This window comes from Harpia harpyja, chromosome 14 (genome assembly GCF_026419915.1).
Source record: "Harpia harpyja isolate bHarHar1 chromosome 14, bHarHar1 primary haplotype, whole genome shotgun sequence".
Classification (NCBI taxonomy): Eukaryota; Metazoa; Chordata; class Aves; order Accipitriformes; family Accipitridae; genus Harpia; species Harpia harpyja.
Genome location: NC_068953.1, coordinates 11077235 through 11100949, shown reverse-complemented (window position 1 = coordinate 11100949; position 23715 = coordinate 11077235). Strand labels below are relative to the sequence as shown.

Sequence of the window (23715 nt, the reverse complement as noted above, 5' to 3'; positions counted from 1 at the left end):
CTAGGAGGATGCAATTTGAGCTCAATTAATTCTGCTTCAAGTCCCAATTCAGTGTTGCTAAATAGCTCTCAAAACCTCTCATCAGGCTATCCAGCACTCCGCTGCCTGGTGAACGCTGCCTTGGGACTGCATTTCTGCCGGGGCGGTCCTGCCTGGCTCTGCCCAACGCCAGCCCCCTGTCACTGGCAGACACCCGTTATGTTTGTACCATTGCTCTCTCTTTTCTAGAGGACTTTTACAGGACCTTCTGCTCAGTTACTCTAAACTATCTTGCGTCCAGGAAGCAAATGCTGAGTTGGTCTTGCAAAATTTTTCTTCTCTTTTGTATCACCTCTGTTAAATCAGTTAAACCATTGGAGCAATCATTTTCATGTCTGCTTGAATACAGCAATGAAAGGGAATGGCAGAGCAATGCAGATAAAATATAAAGCAGTGAAATAAAAATAGTCAGTTCACAAGCCAGGGTTTGTTTTTGGTTTTTTTTCCTTGGGTAAGACTTGCCTTCACTGTCATAAGTAGGATTAACCCAGAGCCTTGACTTAACCTGCTGAGCCCAGAGCCTGCAAATCCTCACTCTTGTGGTTAGGTTTATGTGGGTAGAAATCGGGCTCCTGGCATGTGTAAAGTGAAGTCTCTGTAAATCACTGCCAGAGTGGAGCCATCGCCGGCTTGTTCTTCCAGGCAGGAATTGTATTTTCGTTATATGCCTTTGCAAAACCTGTAAAATTGGGCCCAGAGCCAAGACTGTCCAAATCGTTATTAGTCTTGACCTAGTTTACAAGCAGGTATCAAGTCCATTTTCTTCGGTCCTGTCCTTCCTCTCTCTTCCTTCCTTGCTCTCCCTCTTGTGCTCACAAGTATATACTGCACGTCCTCTTTCCTGCTTCCAGCCAGCATCAGTTACAATGAACCTACCTTATTTATTTTTTAACATAAATACAGACCTTATCATAATATTCAGCAATTTCCCAGTCTGCCATATCTACTCTTATTGGATGCTCAAGAGAGGGGAGTTTAGATACCAGGAGGCTGTCTAAGGCATCACTGTCAGCACGTATATGGAGTAGATGACTCTTGTAGCTGCTTCTACTACTTTTATTTTAGGTCAAGGAGGACTTCTGAAATGCAGACCATCTGAAAGAGAAAGCACTGGGGCAGGTGGGGGGATGGAGCTGTTTTCTTGGCAAGGGAGATGCAATGCACAGGGTGTTTCCAGCAGTTGTGCAGAGGGAGGTAAAGACCCATGACAGCTGCAGACTCATCACCCACAGCCTCCTCTCTCCAAATGCCCAAGCTGCAACGTGACAAAACAGACTCTGAATTGCCAGGTGAGACCACAGAGCCCAAACTGCAAAAGCACTTGCCCCGAGCTCTAAGACACTAGTGGAAATGCCCATGCTGCTGTCTTCTTCCTCATGGTCTTCTAGATGTCTCAGGGACCTGCTTTTTGCTGCCATACACCTGCCCATATCCTTTCGAGCATCACCCCAGGGCAGCTACACTGAGAAGGTTCAGTCCCATGGCATCGCTGCAAGCACAAAGATGCAAAACAGACCAGACACTGACTCTCCCATGCCCTGAGCCTGACGCTATCATTTACGCCCAAGTGAGCGTGCACACAGACCTTTGGAGCTGGCAATGTTTTGCACATGAGCCAAGGACTGTCCAAGGCACTGGGAGTGCAGACGAGCCTTTCTGAACACCTCTCTCCAATGAAAGGCAGAAAATGTGGCTCGCTGAGAAATGTCAGCTTCAAAGGGATTCCCCTGGTGCATTCCAGACCTTTGGCCCATCAGGCAGCAGCCTGAAAAAATACTTGGTCCCTAAAGGTCAGCATGCATCACAGAGGTGGCCCAGCCGGGGAGTGAAGGGCACAGCTGAGGGACGGATGTGCCGGGAAGGTTCTGCCACTCGCCACAGGTGCCACACGCCAGCAATCCCCCACCAAAATTCCTCTGCTGTTTTGGCACACTCTGTTTTCATTCCCCTTTGCATTTGAGCTGGGACAGAAAGCCCTGTCCCTGACTGTGCCATCCACCTGCATCTGCCAGAGACACCCAGCCTGCAGAGCAGAACGGGCTCCAAGTGTGGGAGTGCTGATGGCAGTGGGACCTTGCTCCCTGTGATGGATGGGGAAACCTTGGGAGAGATGCCACCGCCTTCGTGGTTGGTGACTGAGTGCCGTGGACTTGCTCACCTGAAAGCTGCAGGGTGGACCACAGCAGCATGGGGGCAGCCGGTGCCTTCTGCCCTCAAAGAGCCCCAGCTGTGATGAGGAGGTGACCTGCATCCTTGCACTGTCCCCTCTCACTTACACAGCCAGCAGCCTATGCTCTCCTCCAGAATTTTCTCCTTCCCTGCTATAAAGCTTGTGGCATCAATGCCAATTGCCCTCTTGCCTGTTCCACGTCTTACAGTTGAACACACAGGCAGATTGCTTGGCTTTCCCGATGCTGTCCTTCATACATGGTGATATTAAAGAGTGGAAGTGCTCACAGGGATGTATATTAGCACATATCCCCCCAAGGATTTGCTCTGACCCACCGATCTAACTGTGCCCTACAGAGACAATATCCAAGCAGGGAAACCTGCACCACCCTCCGCATCCTACAGCACAAGCCCTGGCTCTGGTGGGTCTGTACAGCCATGGCGGCACTGGAATGGGCAGCTCTGCATGGTGGCAGAGAAGCTGGGTCTATGCTCCATCTCCCCTGCCCAGACCACCACTGTCATGCTGGTAGAGATGCTCCTGGGGGTGCTGAGGGCATCTATCTCCACTGCCAACAGCCCCTGAACTGGCAGGTACTGGGGCTGCCTGTTTTCCCATGCACTGCCTTTGCCCCAGGGCGGCACATCCACAGCTGCTTGGGCTTTGCTGCAGGCAAGGGGAGGGTATGGACACAGCGGTGCTTGCAGAGCCAGGGGGAGCAGCACAGTGCCAGTCCTTCAGCCGTTTGTTCTACCACTGGTGTGCAGACTGGATAAATGCAGCCCTTCATGTTGCTAAAATGCCCTTTCTCAAAGCCTGTACCATGGATTGGAGGTCGAGGTGGACACAAAGTCAGTGCAAGTTGCTCAGATTGGCCAACTGCATCCAGCACACCCTAATGGGGCTGAGGTTGAGCCAGGGGCTCATGGCACATTGTAGTTCGTGGGGCTTTGCTACCCCTCTAATGCAGCTGCACCCCAGCCCAGCCCTCTCTCAATAATGCTGATCAGCCCTTTCTTCTTGCAAGGACCTTGCTGTGGCTGTGGGTGGTTTGTAGCTATTGACTGAAAGGAGCTGGATCAATACACAATCTGTATTGCCTTTGTGGTTAGGAATGCTCCAAAACACAGTTAAATGCTTGGACAGGCCCAAAAGAGGATGTTGTAGCTGGGGAGCATGACCCCAGCAGATGCCTGCTCCCATGGGGCCACCCTGCCTTTCCCAAATATCCCCATGGGGTGATTCCCAGCTCATGGGAACGACTGTGAACCTCACAGGCAGGGCTCGGATGCCAGCACATGGATATCAGCTTACCGTTCTGAGGCAGGACAGCTTCGTGCATAGACCCAGTGGGCTGTACCCAATAACTACTACCTGGAATAATCTTCATTTTGGGGCATGATTCCAACCTTGAAGCCTTTCAGATGCACAAGTGTCCCAGTAGAGCTGAAAGCACCAAGCCATCCAACATCCCCCATGCCAAGGCTGAGCTGCCATTGCTGGGGCTGTACAGAGCTGCTTGGAGGTCAGAACCACAGCCCTTAACCCAAGAGGGCCTGCAGACCGCAATGCCTTAAAAATTTCTCTTTACACATTAATTTTCCTGGGAGAACCCCATGGCTTGGAGAGTTAATAAGACCATCAGCTAAATGGGGAGGGAGACAAATGGCGCGGAGGAGCTTCAATGCTACACTTCCCTGCTACAATTTCCAAGGCGCTTTTGCCAGCTTAGGTCGACAGCTTAAGGCTTTCATCCGCTGCTGCGTCAGTCAACCACCAGCAGCTCATAATGCCCAGCCTGGCTGGAAAGAGAACAAGCAGCTTCCAGAAATCGCAGCCCCAGTTCTCACTGCCAGCCCTAGTGCTCAGGGCAGGGGCAGGAGCCGAACAGGCCTGGAGAAGGGGCAGGGCAGGGGATCCAGGTGAAGAGCAGGTGGGGAGAAGATGCTTTTGGCAAGCAGAAAAAGAGCAGATTAGTGGAGATTTTGTTATTTTTTTTTAAATGGGGACTCCCTGTGAAACACGAGCATATCTTTCAAGGACTTTTCCCAGTGGTGGCATATCACTGGAGATGATCTACCATTAAAATTATCATTACTGATTGATTAAAGAAAAACCGCCCCTGCCTTAAGCCCAGCCAATGCACCACCTTCCCTCGGTGATGGTGCTGTTGGAAAACTAGAACGCTGCCACCAAACCCTTTAAATGGGAGGTTCAAAAGGGTTGACCCAAGGGTGAGGATCAGATCCACAACACCATCCAGAAAGAAAAATCACACGACATATCTCTAGAGCGATTAGATCCTGCAAGAAGGTGATTTGTTAACGCCGCGGGTCCGTCTCTTTTGTGTGGAGCCCAGACATCTGGCAGAAGCACGAGGGGCCGGTGGTGGCCGGCTCCATCCCCATTGCCGGCCAGCGAGCTGTGCTCATTGAAACACTGACCGTGATTCTCATGCAAATGGCTGGATGGTGAGAACAGATGTGAAACATTTGGTTCTGTTCTTGTTGGCTTGTAAAGAAATAATGCGACTGGAAGGGGGGAAAAAAGGGGCCGAGCAGGGTGCGGGGGGAGAAAGTTTATAACAATGGTTCTCCCTTGGTGGCCCGAAGCAATGGAGTTTATGTCAGGCTGTGCCAAATTCATATCTGTAAGTGAATGGGACTAGCCCTGTCAAGCTTTGAGGTAGGGGCAATACACAAATATTATAAATACAGGGAAGTGTAGAAGCTGTGTCATGTCCAGGGTGGAGCCATCAATCATCTCCTTCCCGTCCTGAGTTTATAAAGTGGTTTCTGACAGTACTTAGCCAGTTTATGCCGGCCGTGTGGACTGGCTGGAAAAGCTGACTGCATGCTCCAAGTATGTCGCATGTGCTCTCAGGGAGCTCCAGTGATGAGGTGCCCTGGCAGGTTTTGTTGATATTAGCAGACGGAAAGAAAAAAATCCACCGGCGCAAAGAAACAGGCAAGCCGAAAATGCAACCCATTCTCTGGCTGACCCCGACTGGAAGGAGCATGGGGCATCTGTCCCATCCCTCCCCATGCCCTTGTTCAGCTCACGGGATGGGGAAACGGGGCTGGTGGGAGAAGAAATCTAGTGGTGACACAGACATATGATGATGCTCCATCTTCTCTGCCGTTTTTCACCACAGCTCAGTAACTACAGAGTTACTGCTGTTTGTTGGCATGGGATGCCCATCCAGACATAGCTGTGTCTTCAAAAAATGTGTGAGGCCCTTTTTCTGTGAACATCCATGCAGAGAAACCTATGAAGACACACAACACTCAGTGAAAAATATGCATGACATGGAGATGCATAGACCTTGCACGTTGCAAACATGCAGATGCTCCCCCCAACCTTATGCATGCCCACACCTCCGTCTGCTCTCCTGTGCATGCCTGCAACACAAATGCTTATACACAGACAAGAGCATCCCTTTGCACGCACACACACTGGATCCTGAGCTTGACTTTTCCCTTCTTTATCTATCTGGATACCTCCGAGCTGGGACACAAGCTCACAAAATGAAGGGGAACCTCAAGGCTGAGCTTTTCCCGCCTTCAGTAGTGACAGCCCTCCCAGCATATTGCGGCAGGTGCCTCTGACAGTTCCCAGGAGAGAGGGAAGGGCTCATGGGTGAACATGGAGGCCAGGAAGGGAGTAGAGAGGGTGGGAAGGGGGAGCCTGAGGACTGGGGGGGCTGAGAAATGCCAGATCTGGTTAGTGCATGGCAGATGTGGAGGCCAAGAAGAGCTGTTGCTGGCTGTCAACATGTTCAGACTAACCTGACCTCATCTCAGCCCTCTTCCCTGTGCAGAGGAGGTGACCACTTCTCCCTGGGCATGTCCTACTGAGGCTGTCTAACCTCCACCCAACCCCACTGCTTCTCTTAGCCAAACCTGACATGCAGCTGTGTCGAAGGAAAGGTGTCTGCTTATGTTTTGTGAAGCACTAAAGATAATGTTTTGAAACAGCCAAGCTGACGACTGCCTGTGCAGCTCAGTAATTACACACTTGGCGCCGTGCTGAACATGCAAATTAGGCCTAAAATGACACCGGGATGTTGTGCTCCCAAGTTGTCAAAAGCTCAGTCCTGGGATTGCCTCCAAAACCCTCCAGTGCCTGGGACACGATCGCCAGCCGGGTGCTCCCTGGGGGGTTGAGAGTTGCATCCCGCTCCAGTCCTATCCAGACCTCATCCCAGTGGGGCAATGGGCTTCTCTGCGAGCTGGCACGTGGGTATGAATCCCCACAAACATGCCAGCGCACACTGGCAGGTGGGTGCGGGCATGCTGCCAAATGCACAACAGGGCAGGTTCGCCCCCCTGGGGATTCTTCTTGTGGGTTTGGTGCAGCAGTCGCTGTTGCTCGGCCATCACCCAGCTCTGTCTCAAAGCCTCAGCGAGTTATCCAGGCGTGACTTGACCCACTGCTGAAGCACAGCCATCTCAGAGCTGGCAGCGTTTTTTAGCATCGCCTAGCAGGAGCACGGGCTGTCTGAGGATGGGATGCTAAGAATACAGTATTCATCCCAAACTCCTGGGGTGATGCAAGCAGGCCAAATTTCCCATACAAGGCAGGAATGTGCGTCTCTCGTTCCCCCTTCCAGCAGGAACTAATGCTATGTTACTGCTTTGCTTCCTTTTAAAGTGCTCTCTTCAGCCCAGCAAAGCCAATAAGCGGAGCTGTCACCAGCTCCGCTCAGCCAGGACGGAGCGGGAGCAGCAGTGCAGGGTCTCCCAGGGAGGGGGCAAAGCCGGTGCCCTTCCCTCTGCAACCCCCCGGGGATTTGCCAGCTCTGAGGCTTGTTTGCTGGGGGTACATCGTTGCCCGTCTCTGCCTGCTGGTTACACCGTAGGGCTCGGTGTTTTCTGTGTGTTACAAACGCCCTGGGAGCATGGTGGGGCTCCGGGCTCAGGTCCTGTTGCTGGACCAGTTGTTTCCAGCTGTGGTTTCAGCCCTCCTGAAGGGGGGAGGGGGAGATATTTCAAAAGGATCGCATAGAAAGAGCAAGCCATGAGGCTCAAATCAATGCCTCCGCTTTCAACCCCCACACATACCATTGCTGTACAAAGGACAAGTTATCTCTTAAAACCTGCGGTGAAGGGAGAAGCTCATGGGCTTTACACCCAGCCCAGGGTCTCTGGCTCTTCTGTCCAGTGTGCTGCCCTTTCCCAGCCCTTTAGGAGCCTGATTCGGCCCTCAATGTTCTCCAAGCATTGCCTTATATCCAATAAAGTCAAATAAGCCCTTAACTTCAGAGCTGCTCAGTTAAGTCTTTGCAGAGAGAGAAGGCTTTGTACGCTCGCTCATGAGGAGCGAAGTGAACCAGGACGTGCGCCATGGGCAGCTGCCATCTCCATGTAGGGTGCACCTTGTCTCCAGTCTGGTCCTTGCAGTCATTTTCTCCAGCTGGCACGTCCATCCTGGACTGGGAAAACCTTACCAAGGATATCTCCATCAAAGCCAACCCTTTTCCAGGAAACAAGCCACTTTCCCCAAAAGCACATTTTTAACAGGAAAAAAAGTTTTATTAACAGTTTGAAACCAGCCTTCCCTGTGTGTTTAATATCGAACCGTAAATGCAGATTTAGGGTTTAATTTTCCCTGTATTGTTTTCATTGTCTGGCTTGGCATTTTTTTTAAAAATGGAGAATAATATTAAAAAGCACGAAAGGCCTGGAAGGTATTTATTGTTGTTCCAACCCGCAGCCAGTCACAACTGTATCAAACCCAGCACAATGAAGCACGCAGCGCACAAATAAAACGAGACACAAACAAAGGTAATAAAAGAGACAAGTATCTGTTTCAAAAGCACTGGAAGAGCAGCAGGAGTGTAACTACTTCATGTTCCAGCTAATATAGCTGTCTGGAGTGATCCTCAGAAAGCTATACCAGGGAGCAGTTTATGGGTTTCCCTTGGAGAGCTCTTGTAGATATTTGCCTGCAGTGGCTGAGGACCATTGGGAATGCTGGGGAGGTGTTCATCGTTTTGGTTTGCCAGCCCAGCTAACAAACCCACTGTTTGGGGTGTCTGTATAGCGCACCCTGCACCACTGGCTGTAGGCATGGACGTGTAGACAGGGCATCATGCCGTTAGTCTCAGGACGTGCCCGATGCTGGGTTACTCCAAGAGTGATTTTTTCATGGATGAGAGCTGCTGATACATAAGCACTCTTGGGTGTAACAGCTCGCTTCAGGTGTGCAACTCTCCTGTGTGCAGATTTGTGCTAGGCTTGGCACATCCCCATCTCTGCCACCTGCCCTGCCTCTCCAGGCGGAAATCCATCGCTTCTCGCAGCCCTGTGCCACCTGGGGAGGGGTGGATGTTGTTCAAGCCAAGCCAGAATGACATAATGCCTTTCCCCATCTGACAAAAGCCAAGATGAGAGTTCAGCTCAGCACCCAGACTCCTCAATGTACCACCCAGACCTCTCAGTGTAGCTCTTAGACCTCTCCATGCACTTGCTCTTCAGGCTCACAGCCCTTTGCAGCCAAGCGACTCCCACCTTGGCCCCATGGTACCAGCCTGCCTGGTGTAAAGGGGACCTTGCTGGCTCTTGGGGTGCACCGGGGGGGCCACAGCCATTAGCATGGTGCAAACAGCCTCCCTTATGCAGACAGGGTGGGTGGTTGTGTGCCTGTGGGGTACGCTGCCCATGACTGGCAACGTACCCCACACACCTTGTGTGTTTTAGATGGCTGAGGAGTCTGACAGATGCAGTGCCAGTCCCCTGAGGTTGCTGGTTGCAGTAAGTGCCACTAGCTGAGGTCCATGGGGCTGCTCCTCATCTGGACCTGCCCCTGGCTGAGCACCAGAGGTGGGCTCGGCGCACCGGTGAGGACCCCGGTCACTTCATGTGCTGCAAAAGGAGCTGGGGCGAGCAGGCACCCAGCCGAGCAACTCAGCAAAGTACCAAGGCTGTCGAATTCGCCCTGCCTGGCTCTGCTGCCTCCCAGCTTGTTCCGCTATCACAGCAGCCTGAAGCCTTGGTAGGCCACCAAAACCACAGCTGGGAGCTGTGGCTTCAGTAAACCAGGGAGAGGCGTGATCGGTCCCGCTGGCCCTGGAGGGTCTTGTAGCCCACTCCAGTCTTTGGGAAACACTGATGCAGCTGCTTTCATGGGAGGCTGAGCCATTAACGAGCTGCAGAGGCCCTCCAGATAAATCATCAGCCCGTATATCTCAGGGAAGGACAAACAGAGATCATTTAAACGTCAGCCCTTTTGCCCCCGAGATTATATTGTGCATGACAAAGTGCCCCAGTCCAGGCCATGCTCTCCTCTCCTTTATGGCAGAAGCATCACCCTGAGTGTGATGGCCACATTGGGAAGGGCAGGTCCAGAAATCAGGACCCTGCCTGCAGCAGCCGGGCAGCCGCGTCTGGCACTCCCGAGCTCCCATCGGGACTTTGAATCCCATTCAGTCTCCTCCTCTTACCGGTTCTTATTAATTCATGCTCCTGATCCGAGGCCTCCCAGATGTCCTCACATCTTGTGCCAGCTCTCTAATCAAGTTGGCCTGTTCTCCATCCCCGCTGGGCAGGAGGTATCAGATACAAGGTGGACAGAGTGCCATGGCCAGACGTCAGGTACAGAGATACGTTGCCTCCTGCCTCAGCCAAAGCAGGACTAAGATTTCATCCACTTTCTGCTCACAGGTGTGTTTGTTTTTTGGGTGCAGGCATTGCATATTCTGCAACAGGCCAAGTAATTTTGTCAGGTTAAGCGAGTGAAGGCTGAAAATACTCCCTCAAAACTTTTTTTTCTTTTTTTTTTTTCCTGGTCTATATGATACTTCCTATGGATACTCTTGTCCTTCCAGAAAAAAAAATAATATTAAAAACAAAAGAAAAATCCTGTCCCTACATTTTTAGTGTCTATGGCTCAATATTTCAGGATACCTTTTCAACAAACCCCCCATCACTGGAGATGCTGCTCGGCTCTCCAACACATCTCCAGCACCTGCCCCTACCTGCTCAGCCCCCGTGGTGACTCTCCGTGGGGATGCAGTTCCCGTTCCCGGTGCTCGCATGGCTCTGCTGCTGCCCTGTACACCCTCAGCACACGCTGCACCTAATGAGGGCTCTGCAGATCCCATAAGAGAAAGACCACAGTTCCTTTTTTAATAATACAGGAACATTCAGCTGGGACCTCGCTGCGCCAGGCTCTGTACATCCACACATACTCTGCCCCAAAAAGCTTGATGGAGCCGGAACCAGCCTGGGACCCTGGGAATGCTGGGGTGAGGCCAGCAGCCACAGTCCTCCTGCCACCACTGCCAGCCTGGGGCTGGGGACATCCCAGGGCTGCCCAGGTGACAGCAGCAGCTCATCCCTGGCACCCCAGTCCCGCTCCCGGGCTCTTCCCACCAGCCCACGCCACACCACACCTCACTGCCTGCCGGTCCCCCCGGCTCTCGAGGACAATGCATGTCCCTACAATCCAAAGGCAAAAAGTCCTTGAACTTTCTGTGTGATTTCAAGGGGGGGAAAGCCCAGGAGATTACCGAGATCAATAGAGGATTTGGGTAAAACAGGACCCGCCATTGACTCCTCCCTCTCCTCCGGGCTCTCAAATCCTCGGCTGCTGCTGGCCTGTCCCCATTAGCTATTGTTCCTATTCATTTTAGATGAAGGGGCTTTTGTTGTAGGAGCCCATGCGGGGTCACATCGCCCCTCGGTTATCAATCTGTTTCTCTCTCCTCTGTCCCATACTCCATCTCCCCGGTACAATGGGATGTTTTCTTCGGCAGCAGCTTCCTGACAGGCAGCGGTTCCCTTTGCCTTCAGACCTTATAATCACTTGTTAAGCTGTGCTAGCCTCGGGCTCCCTGGTCCCTTTTCCACCATACTCCCAGTTTAACCTCTGATCCCATCTATGCTACGGGTCACCGGGAAAGGGGAAAAAATACAGTCGTCCCAGTGGGGCTGGCGCAGGCTGTGCATGCACGAGGCATCCGAGCTGGAAGCCTTCCACCTTCCCGATTGTACGGGAGCAACTGGAAATTTCAGGTGGTGGAAGCGAAGGCTTCAGTTCTTGTTTGCCAAAGTGACAGAGGATTTGGGTTGCTGAGTTTAAGCCTTTACAGACTCGCTTGCCAAAGGGCTCTCCTGGTAAGCAGGTCTGTTTCCTCGGTGGCCCATGAAGGGACGCCAAAAGAAGGGTATCCCAAAACAGCCCATTTGGAATAGGAAGCCTTGCTAACGGGCTGCTGCTGGTGGTGGAAGCGGGATTTTGGCACCAGCCGTGCTGGGAGAAGAGCCCCGCTTGCTCTCAGAAGTAGCATGAGAAACAACTTGTGGAGCGGAGCATTCCTCGGTGGGGGGGAGGTAGGAGGGGAGCAAACAATAAAATAATAAATAGATAAAAGGAGAAAGGAACAACCGAGCAAGGTAAGGAACGAGTGCAAACAGGACCAACAGAGGAGAGCCTGCCAGGACCATCCCTGGGCTGAGCCCACGCCAGCAGCAGGGCCGGTGCCAGGGAGCCGTGAGTCACGGGCACGATGCGCAGCCCTTCGAGCTGGGGTGGCTGCGCTCGCCTCTATCCTGCCAGCCCACCGGGGAGGGTGATCGCATGCCCACGCGCCCGCCACGGCACGCGGAGCTCCCCTGGACCCCGGGGGATCCCGGCACCCCGAGGCACCCCGCTGCTGCCAGGCTGTGGGAAAGGCACGCTGGTGTCTGTGATGGGGTGTAGTGAAAGGCTTTGAAATAGCTAGGTCGATCAATGCGGCAGAAATTTAAGGGGAAAAGAAAGAGGCTGCACTGACAATGTTAAGTCAGTTGTGTAAGAGGGTGAGTAAAATGGAAAGCACCTTTTGCTCCAAGTCTCTATGTCATTAAAAAAACCCCACGTTATCCCTGAGAAGGGTTATTTTTGCATTAGGGCTAAAACAGGTAAGAGGTGTAAATTCTCAGAACTGGATGTCATGACGTCAGCCACCCAATTTTTCTGGCTTTATAGTACAGCGTTCACCAAATGGTCTTTGCACTGAGAGAAATTATCTAAAAATAAGGACAAAACCAGCCTACTAATAAACCTGTATGGAATCTCATATTTGCAGCTGTACTAGCAGAATCTGCAGCAATATGGGGGACAGAGGGGTGAAACTATTCACTCTTTTATTTCCCTGTATCGCCCTTTTTACCAGGTAAGACAACTTCCTTCTCAGAGAGCTATTGCTGGCTGCCGGAGCCACCGGTGCCTTCAGCCCCAGCAGGCAGAAACGATGAGTCAGGTTCTGAAAAAAAATCACAAGATTGCCTTAAATATCATAAGGCTGTTTTAAACACAGATATATTTGGCTTATTGCTTTCTAGACACCGAAACTTTTTAAATAGACTCTGGTCATATTTTCCCTAGGCAACTAGTGACTTTTTAGAGGCGAGCTGAGATTCTCACCAATATTTCCAGGAAAAAAGCAGCAAACATGAGTCCTGCGATACGATCACAGCAGATACAGACACATTGTCCCTGTGCACTCCTTCACACCAATTTCACTTCCCTTTTCTTGTTTTCTCTGCTTGAAATGAACATTTATTCAAATAGAAAATGTAGCATTGTTCTAAGTGCCTAGGAAAAAAGTATTATAATAACCAGCATAAAGAAGTCAAACCACTTTGCATTGATCGTGCTCCTTCTGCAGGGCCCACTCCAAAGCCCATTGATGTCAGCAAAGTCTTTTCATTGACTTCAATGAGCTGCGGATCACAGCCCAGATTTATAAAGGCATTTAGGCTCCTAATGATGTAAGTAGTTGCCTAGAGGTGTTAGGGGCCTAACCTGCTTATAGCCTTTTGTAAATCACACCAGGCATCTACTTACATGTTGAAGCATTGAAATACCTGAAACGCTACAGTATCTTGAAGTCACCAAATATACCGAGTTGGAATTATGCTCACTAATTTTAGATAAAGTGATCTGGCTGTGTTGCAGCTGCGGTGGGTATGGATTTGGAAATCCATATATTCAAGATAAGTTTCTTTGCTTAGAGAGGAAAAATGTCATAAAGTTGGGAGAAGATCTAATAGAATAATTCATTGCAAATAACATTTGTTATTAATTTTGGCCTGTTTACTATTTGGAAACACACTTTTATTAGCCAGCCAGCTCTGCAGATGGCTGATTATTATTCATTGCAATTTCCACCACCACCACCCCCTCTTTTCATTGAATAATTTGTGGATACACCAGCTTTATTTCCAAGTAGTTGAAGTTTAATTCCTCAGCTAGGTCCACACCAAACAGAAGGGACAAAAAGAAGATCTAAGTCAAGTGTTTCATGTGCAAGTTTGTTTAAAAATTCTATAATCTATGACAAACATTTCGAATTAAAAGGGCATTCCCACAGGCAATGAAATAATGAAGCCCTTAGAATCAGGCAGCCGAGGCATGAAGCTGATAGCTATTTCCGCATTTTATGTACTCTCAAAGGAGAAGACTGAATTCTGAGAGCAATGTCGTGTTGCGTTTGTAGATATTTCTTACCAACTGCGGGCCAGATTCTGCAGCCAGCCTAGGGGTAATTTGTTGAAGTGAGCGGGGCAAAGTCTGATTTCAGGTCTTTCTGTGCTGTATTCAGCACAGTGCTTAGTGTAACTGTTGGCTGTAATACTGAGAGTGTATTTTACACCCATGACAGTGGTTTCACTGGTTTTAAGGGGGCCTGTTCTTCCACGTAAAGGTATTTGTGTATGTACGGGTGGATATGATGGTCAGGCAAATCAGGAATTTGTGCTCAGGTACCAGAGGGATGGGCAGGGGGGTGGGTGCAGTTCAAAAACTGGAGTGGACGGACAGAAAGGTGGACGCAGTGCGGTCAGACGGACACCACGGGCTCATCACCCTGCGCACGCTTAACGGAAAAGTCCTGCGGAGTTTGGCTGACAAATGAGCCTGTCTGCGGGCAGCGGGGTGGATTTCCCACTGCAGCTCCAGCGGGCGGCTGGAAAGTAAGTCAGCATCCAGAGAAAAGCTGTGGAGAACCGAGATCCCCTCTCTGCCCTGCGGGACATCCCCGCACCCCCCGGGACAGCCTCCCGGGGCACCCCCGCACCTCGCTCCACCCGAAGGGGCTCGGAAGCGGTTTCCCGGGGGGCATGGGGGGGGCGGGCCACTGCCGCCCGCACCCCTCGGCTCTGCCGGGGCCGGGCCGGGGGCGGCTCTGCCCCCCGCCCCCGCCGCGCCATTGGCCCGCCTTGCCCGCCCCGCTCCGCCCCGCGCCCGGCGATGTCTCCGCCGAAGTTTGCCGCGGCGGGCGCCGCACGTGGGAGCCCCCAGCACCGGCGGGCTGCCGGCACCGCTTCGCACCCCCCCCCGCCCCGGAACGGCAGCGGGGGCGGCGGCTTCCCCCCCCCCCCCGCCGCCCCGCCCGCGGGGGATGCCCCCCTGAAGCGCCGCCGCCGCGGCGTGGCCCCCGCGCTGGGGATGCGGCAGCGCGCAGCCCCCCGCCACCGCTGAGCGCTGCGCGGAGGGGCCGCGCCGGGGGGCGGCCGCGGAGCATGGCCAGGGCGCCCGGCCGCCGCCTCGGGGTAGCATGGCCGTGAGCGCGGCGGCCGCCCCCGCCGCCGAGCCGCTGCCCCGCAGCATCTTCAAGAAGTTCCTGGTGATGCTCTGCTCCCTCCTCATGTCCCTCTACGTCTTCTACTGCCTGGCCGACCGCTGCCAGACCCTGCCCGGACCCATCATCGCCGCCGGCGCCGCCTCGGAGGAGGAGGAGGGCGGCGGCGGCGGGTACCTGGGGGGCTCGGCCGAGCTGCCCCCCTGGCAGGCGGCGGCGGCGCGGCGGAAGCGGCTGCTGCAGCGGCTCAAGCAGCGGCGGCGGCGGCAGGAGGCGGCGCCGGGCGAGGAGGTGCCGGCCGGGGGCGGCGGGAGCCGGGCCGGCGGCTCGGGCGGCGGCGGCGGCGGCGGGGGCAGCGCGGCGGGCACGCCCGGCACCCTGACGCTGCTGCTGGGCGAGGGCACCAAGCGGCTGCCGCAGGCCATCATCATCGGCGTGAAGAAGGGGGGGACGCGGGCGCTGCTGGAGTTCCTGCGGGTGCACCCCGACGTCCGCGCCGTCGGCGCCGAGCCCCACTTCTTCGACCGCAACTACGAGCGGGGACTCGCCTGGTACAGGTACGGGACGGGCTGGGGCGGGCGGCGGCACCGCGGCGGGGCCGGGGCCGTGGCCGAGCCGGCAGTGCCCCCCGCTGGCCGCGGAGCCCCTCCGCCGTCCGCCCGCGTCTGCCGACCCCCAGCCCCGCTGCCCCAACCCCTCCTGCGGCCCCAAGCCCCGTCCCCGCTCCCCAGACCCACCCGCCCATCCTCTTCTCCCTCCCCGCACCCCCCAGCCTCGCTTCCCCCGGCCACCCTTCTCCGTTTCGCGGTTCCCCAGGCAGTCTTCCCCCCGTCCCCCTCTCTCTCTCCACCCGTTCTCCCGTCCCTGCTCCCAAATCCCCCAGCCCTTCTCTCTCCCCACACCCTCTTCCCTCCTCCCCGCCACCCCATCCCCTAACCCCCACCCCTCCTCCCTCCCCGCTGCCCAGCGCATCCCCCAGCCCTCCTGCCCCGGTGCAGGGTCCCCCCGGGGGTGCCTCCCCGCAGCCCGGGGCGCTGCCTGCGGAGGGGGGGCAATGGGAAGAACAGTGGGTGCCCCATCGCCCTGGGGACTGCACGGGGATGCTGAGACAGAGCTAAACCCTCCCCCGAGGAGCACAGTCCCCCCAACATCTTGCTGCTCCCGGCTTTTCTCGGGGGGGGGGGGGGGGCGGGCTTTGCAAAACCTGTGGCTCGTCCTAACTCCCAGCCGAGCCGCCCCACAGCCCCGGCTGCCTCCCCTTGCAAAGCATCGTACGATCACCTCCTGCAATTCCCAGCCCAGGGATGCAGCCGTTAAAGGCAGCTTTCCTATATTCGCTGAGGAGAAAAAACGTATTTCCCATGGAAATGTTTCAGTGGCCCGGTAATGAATAACCCAAAATATGTCAGTTCCAGGAGTGCAACCCACGCGCTCACCTTGCCTAAGAAACGCGCAAAAAGGTAGATGGGGTTCTTCTTTCAATTAGTTAGTGTTTCATTAAACCAAATAAAAGGTACCATCTCCTTTAAAACGAGACAGTAAACGTTAAAGCCAAGGGGCAGGATTCTCACTAATGTTGTTTAGATGTTTTCCTTCTGTGTTTTAAAGTTAATAGAGGAGCGTCTTCTGGCAGATTCCCATGGAAAGGATTGGTTAGGGTGGGGGCGAAACTGCTTTTTTGCAGAGTGTGTCTGTGTTTGTGGCTTTCTTGAATGAACAAGCAAAAAGGAGAAGATTTCGGGTACCCCCGGAGCTTGTTTTACTTTCATGTTAAGCCCAGCTATTAGCAGAGAGGAGAGGATGATTTTGGCTCAGCTCGCAGTGACAGTACTGAAATGTGGAGTAGGATAGTACTGACAGTCCGAGTGTTTATGTAAAAGTCTTAACACGTGGAAGTGATGAGCTTCCTTGTGTATCCGCCAGTGTCAGAAACATGCCGAGTTTTAGCAGGCAGCAGAGTGTGGGTTCTTGGAGAAGAAAGATTTCCTTTCGTGTGGGCTGAAGCTGTCTACAGAATTATATTTTTAGTGTGCGCTTATCCAATTTCCACATGCTGACCCTGTATAAGAAAGGAAACATTAAAAACGAATCTGAAAACCCTCAAGAACTTTAATCAAGTCTTGACTTTGAAAAATAAACACATGACTTTGGGGTGGCACCTACTGAAATTTATGGTGGATATGCAGAAAAGCTCATTTATCAAAGATGCTCTCGAAGCCTTGAGGAGCAGATGGCAGTGGGATAGACCCACTTCTGGAAACGGTGCCTGAGTGAGGAGTGTAGACCTAGACAGAGGAGGAGCCACAGGCATTTAGGGCATAGTATAGTCCTCCGTGTAGGGGATTTAATTTTCCAGAGGTTTGGTCTTGATCTTGCAGCTCTTGCTCATTCAAGGTGCTGCCCTGCACGCTATTTGTGTAATCATTATGTTTTAGCATTTGGTACATGAACTCTCCCATTAATTGCTGCAGTTTGTTTGTTCTGGTATTTGATGTACTGAATTTCACCTTTTTTTTTTTTTTTATTAGCCCTGTGGAGGCTGAGGTACAGTGAATTCTTTGTATGGGATTATTCCTTTGAGACCTAATCTTGCCGGCTTTGCTTGTATGAGTAATCTTTACTAACACACTGAGTCCCGGCGTGATGGCAGAGCTGCGGTGTCAGCCTGCTGGTAACCAGTTACCAGCCTGTTATAAATACTCATTTAAAAAAATATCTGTCTCTCTCCATGGGTTTGCTGTAATCTTTGATGAGGGTTCGGTGCCGGGGAAATGGCCAGATGTTTGCCAGGGGTCCTGATTTCTTATCTTTGGCATCAGAAGCTTAGGTTTCACGTGCATTTCTGTTTCCCAGCAGTCAGACTAAACAGCATCATTACAAGGTATAAACACTTGGGTTTGCTTTCAGCGCCCGCAGGAAGCCGGCGCGGGCAGCGAGCGCCCTGTTCAAGGGAACAAAAAGCTCTTGGCTGTTTGCAGCGACGCAGGCTTGCAAATGGGGAAGAGTCACCCAGCCTTCGCAGCTGATGGTCGATGCCGTTGTCACTGGAGCCCGGAGGTGGGCTGTCACAAGGATGTCACACCAGGACCACGGCAGGGTGGCTGTGGGGGTCTCGCGCACGAGGGGGACCCCGTTCTTCCTGGAAACAAAAGAGCAGCTCCGGTAACAGCTGCTTGTTATACGGCGTGAGGGGGGATGAACAGGGGGCTGATCTGTGGCTGCAGCAGCAGGATGATGCTCCTGAAGCGGCCGGTTAGATGGTGGTACCTGTATGGCAGCAGCTCACGAGGCACGGGCTTGGCACGTGAAAGTCCTGTCACCTACTGGGGTGCCACAGAATGCACGAAAACACTGTCCGTTAAATCAAGTGGAATAATTGCTCAGCTCTTACAGCCTGAGCTGTGCCTGTGTAAGAAGGCAGCTGTCCTACCGAGAGGCTGGTGTTATAAAAAAAAATCTGAGTGATTTAATTTGGTAAGTGTGACACCTCCATGACTGCTCGTGTGTGGGTTGAGTATGAAGGGAAGTTGTGTGCCGAAAGCAGCTTTCTCCGTTTCGGATTTACAAGTCCTCTCTTCGTATGGGGACAAAAGGAGGGAGGGGGCAGCCCACAATGCTGGCATTGACTTCCCAGCACAGAAATCTCCGCTCCAGCCCTGAAACAAGGCTATTGAGCTAACAGAGTTCAATAGCAGGTGAGCATGGGTTTTAATAGAGTTCAACTGCCATCCCCCACCCCGAATACGGCTGTATACAGCCTGGGGAAAACTCTCAAGAATAGGGGCTAAGCCAGTCAAGTAAAAAAAAAAAAAGTCTGGATTAAAAAAAAAAGAAAATCTGTATTTGCGGGTGATATTGCGAGTCTGGCTGGTTCCCTCCAATCCTTTGTTAGTCTCGCGCTGATTGAGCTGCCTGTTGGAATGTCATTATACTGTCAGTCACCCCAGGAACATTTATTTCATATGTTTTAATCTCCCTGCCTCTATAGCACCGATGCCAATTTCACTAGAGTGAAGCCAAGCTAATGTCATTAGATTACACCCGATCCAGGGGAAGATGAAAGATGATTCAAAGTTACTCCGTCAGGTTGGGAGTTTAAGTATCGCTCCTCCCCAGTGCTTCCAGAGCTGGGGAGTTCTGTCTCCTAATTAATGTCCTCTTGGGATTTTTCTCCAAGGCTTTTTTTTTTTTCCCCCTCCTTCTATCTAATCTAGGCAGCCACTGATGTTTCCGAGTCAAAGGGAACAGAGAACATCTCGGTTGCTGAAGAAGTCTGGGATGGAGGAAAAGGAGGTTTGTTTAGGGGGAGGACGTGCTTCCAGCAGCTGGGAGCAGCTGCATCCCACCTTGTGCCGTTTCCCGTGCTCTGTACCTCAAATGATGGTGAAATCGGAGCCCTGGGGACGGAGGAGTCGGGCTGCTCCTGTAGCAACGGATGGTCTGGAGTTCCCTGGGGTTTTGTGGTCACCGTAATTCAGCAGCTCAGTCTGGGAGTGCTTTGTAAGCGTGGAAGTGAGGATGGGAGCATAGGCGTTGGGGGCAGCACTGTGTGGATGATGCCGGGGAGAGATACTTCAGGGGAGGGAGTACAATTCATGAAAGATGGAGCAGGACCAGAAGGCAATCAGGAGGAAAGACCTTGCTGCAAAACCCTCTGTGGGAGGGAGATGCTATAGCAGTAGTTGCCTTAAAGTGATCTTCTGCCTCACCTTTCTTCAGCCAGCCTTGCAGCCTTTGCAAGAAACACCAGGTCTTTGACTGTGTTCAGGGTGTGCCCAGCCCAGAACATGGGTTGTGCCGTTGGACATCAAGTTTGAGCTGGTTTGGGTTTTCTGCTCCCTGCTGTGTGCACACCTGCTTGTAGGAAGGTCTGGTTTAGCAGCGCCTGCTCATCATCTTGGGAACATCTCGTCTCCCAAACACATCTGAATTACTAACAGCATCAAGCGCAGCCTGCAGCAGTTTCTCTGGAAATTGCAGCCTTGGACAACCACATGCTGAAGAGGATCAAGGTCCTTGTTTATTTATTAGCTGTGTAATCAGATACCTCCCCATATTGAGTTCGTGGTGCCAGGTGCTGTACAAAAAGGGAACAAAAGATGGTCTTGGCCCCAAAGTGCAGGTAATTCACTGTAAACAACAGGTGGATATAGGCTGAGACAGGCGCAAAGACAGTGGAGACTCTGTTGGTTGGTTGGGCAGCGTGGGTCTCCTGGCCAAGGAGTCATTGGAGATGGAGGTTGAGGTGGGTTTATGGGTGGTTGAAGGGACCTCACCTTGCTGGGGAAGAGCAAAGGGCAAGAAGGAGCGCATTGGAAACGCCGATGAGATCAGGGCTGGGGTCACTGAGTCTGTTGTAAAAAGACAGTAACTGGTTCTGCTGCTCTTGTGCTTTGCCGCTGCCTTTGTGCGTGATCTGGACTCGGATACTCCAAGGCATTTCGGCAAAGATTTGAAATAGTTTGAAGGTTGGTACCCTACTGCTGGAGAGATGCCTTGGTGTGTCAGGTTGCCCATCTGTAAAGTGGGAAGAAGTCACTGCCCTGTGCTGCAGGGGTAGGACAGCAGGGTTGTGACTCTGCGGCACTTCTCTCCAGTGCAGAAATGAGGTGCTCTATGGAGTCTGAGCTTGCTGGGCTATGCTGTAGGTTAATTAACACCCAAAGCAGGTGAACCCTGCCAGAGCTGCTGGCAGAGGTCCTGCAGCCTCGGCACAGCTTCGGCTCGCTGTCCTCTCGTGGTGAGGAGGACTGCCATCTAGTGTGCACACCTGAGGGATGGCACCATCCAGGGATGGCACTGTCCAGGCACACACCCCTAGCAAGATTGAACTGCAAAGTGCTGGGGCTGGGCTCTCCTCTTACTCCTTAAATAAACCCCAAAGCGTTATTATTTTGGGTGGTTCTTTTAAGCGTTTTGCATCTATATGTATCACTTCTGTTTGCTGTTAATGAAGAAGTTCGTGTCCAGGGTTCGTATCTGTTCCTGATGATGGGGTGAGCTCCTGAGTTGGCATATAAGATGTCAACCCCATTCCCATTAGAAAGCATCAAAATAAGTACTTTAGGATTTTATTGGACTCTTCTCTCGGCAGATCCTGTGGTCTGCACGGGGAGATACTGGGGAGGTTCAGAAGTCAATAGACCCCATCCTCATCTTCAGTACTGATTCACGCCCCGGTCCCTGGGCCGCGGGCGGCTCGAGGGCATTGGCACCTTCCTCGTCCACCCCACGGCTCTGCCTGGGCCTGGGGCGCTTGGAAACTGGGGCTCCCCTGGCCCTGCCTGCTGGTGCTGAGCAATCTTGAAAATATGGCCTCAACTGTCCAGGATTTTGTCAGTTAAATTCATAGAGCTGGGTCTCGTGAAAAGCAGTGCAAAGCTCCAGCTGGCTGGCGTGAGAGCCCATTTATGGCAAAAATTGTGATACTCTTTAGAGAAGCAGCAGATTCACCCCGCTTAAACCACTAGTCTTCCTTTAAGGTCAGATCTTGCAAATCCCCACCTATGCATGTAGCCTGTCCTCCTGCCATTGGCTTTGCTGCCTTTGGGGGGGGGTCCTGGGAGTAATTATGTTGAGTCTGGGGTCCGGGACCGTGCTCTGGTCACACCATCACCACCGATATGTCTGTTCACTGCAGCTGAGCTAGGATTTCATCCTGACCTTTTGAAGTCTATAATAAGAGCAGTTAGGTCTGGGGAGGGGGAAGAGAGCTGGTGCCTTTCCAAAGAGTTTGGAGCAAACAACAAGTGATCAGAAAACCTGAGAATAAACCCGCTGTGAGCCCCCTCCCTGACGTAGGCATTAAAACTCCTGTGCTGTTAATTATGCTTTTCCCTGGAGAATATTGAGGTAACCCAAACTGCTTTCACAGGGAAACAGCAGAGGCTGGCAAGGGGGAGCAGGGATGGTTGTTGTGGCCATAAATCTTTGCAAATTCTCGTTACGTGCAGGTATTCTGGAAAGGAAGTGGATTAGGTTGCAGTTAAGGTTGTGTTGCTGGGGTTGGATACTGGGGTCTTACCCTATTACAAAGCCCTGTGTGGGTCAGTGGGGCTGTTCATGCAAGGTCTGTAGGACCGGGGCCATCCCGGGGATCGTGACAGTGGCCGGTGTCTCTGCCTGTCTCCTGCATAACCCACCTCCTGGGAAATACAGGTTTTCATGGTTTGGAGTTAAACATGTTAACCTCCAAACTGCACCCTCCTGAGCCCTTGAGATTCCCTGGTGGGGGTATGTGAGCAGGATGGTGCCTGCAGTGAGAATATAAATAGAGTTGCTCAAGGAAGTGAATTATTCTTGGCGTTTCTTTCATCAAATGATGTGATGCTGCAGGAGGAAATCTTTCAGCAAAAGAAATCACCGGTTCCCTTCGTGCATGGCAAGACCATCCTTCTTGCTTCCTGGAAGTGAGGAGATTCATAACGTGCTCTTTCTGTTGCAACACCATCTGTTGCAGAGATATAAAGATCCCTGCTCAAACTCCCCCAGGCTCAAGGCTGCTGCCGGGTATGTCTCTGGTGGGAGACAGAGGAGAAACTTCCCATTGCTGTCCCAGGGGAGCTTTGGAAACCTCATGTGGCTGTTTTCCCCACTGTCGAGCAGCCGTGCCCAAGCATCGCGTGAGAAAATCCCACCTGGGCAACTCCAGGCATCCGGGCACCTTCCTTGCACAAAGCCATGCAGATCATGGATGCCAGCACAGCAGCTTCAGCGGGACCCTGCTTGGCTCCCAGCTGTTAGCTGGAGATGGAGCAGCCTCGCCTGCCCCGGCCACACCGCTCAGCTCCAGTTCCCGAGTGCAGCCAGTGGCTGGAAACTGGGATGTGAACAGTCAGATCAGGTCTGACCGCAACCTCCCTTCCCACACCTTCCCCTGGTTCATGTTCAAGCGCAACATCATGATGGGAAGCTGGCTACTTATTTATTTATTTTTCTCTCTCTCTAGTGGGATCTTTTTTTGCTGAAAATTTCAAAAAAGCCGGGCTGATTTGTTCTGACGTCGCCGTTGGAAAAGGGCTCCCTCCCGCAGCTTGTGCTCTCTGGGGAAGCCTTTTATGGGAAAATATCAAATCCAATTGTTTTGACTTCCGTGTTTATCTGATGGTTTGTGTGTGTATGCTCACGTGTGCATCTTTGGGCTCTCAAGTGTTGTGTTTTGTCATTAACATTTCATTTCTGCTTTCATGGTATTGTATTGTGATGTCAAGTATCATAAACCAACATCTTTCAACATTATTTAAGCACTTTTGTGCTGTCTGGACTGTTTGGGAAGCCCTTTTTGGGGAGAAATTCCCAAGCGTTGGCATGTTCCAGCCTAAGGCAAAACAAGTGAGAAAACATCTGGATTTCCCACCTGAGGGAAGCTCTGTGTCCTGACCCCTCCGGTACAGGGTTAGCGAGTGAAAGGCAGGAGATGTGATGGCCCAGGAGGAGTGCTGTGCAGAGAGCCCGAGGAGGTGGCCTGGCTTGGCTGAGACCCCCAAAAACATGCTCCAGGATCAGTGACCCCACTGTGCTGATGTGCTTCGAGCCCCCGTAACATTCCACCTGGAGATGCCGCTTTGCCCATTTTGGATCTGGACTTTGTCAGCTCCGGAGTCCTTTTCCCTGGCTGGAAATTTGCTCCTTAAATCCCTTTGGTCTCAAACATTGCCGGACTCCAGGTTGTGCCTTGCCAAGTTTTGCTTTAAGCCTCAGTAAAAAGGTGTTTGGGAGGACCCTGGGTCACCCGATGCAGCAAGGCTTTCCCTTGCTCCTGTTGGACCTATGCTCACGGGGGGTCCCCAGGCCTGGATGGGGGGAGCAGTGGGGTACCCTGGGTGCAATTAGTGTTGTGCCATTAACGTGCTGTGATTTGCATAGGTAAAACTGGTGACAGCAGGAGGAGGCTGTATGATGTGCCAAAGCCAGAAGTGGGGGAGATCTCCCTCCTCTG

The 23715-nt window shown here is 52.6% G+C and overlaps 1 protein-coding gene across 1 annotated transcript in view; it reads left to right on the top strand.

Annotated features, from left to right (window-relative positions):
• Nucleotides 1-14628: 14628 nt before the first annotated feature.
• Nucleotides 14629-23715, top strand: part of LOC128151225 (heparan sulfate glucosamine 3-O-sulfotransferase 3A1-like) — a 40489-nt gene continuing 31402 nt past the window's right edge. Inside the window, exon 1 of the mRNA XM_052808457.1 lies at nucleotides 14629-15334. Coding sequence (XP_052664417.1) covers nucleotides 14754-15334 — 581 coding nt within the window. The 5' untranslated portion in view covers nucleotides 14629-14753. The remainder of the gene's footprint in view (nucleotides 15335-23715) is intronic.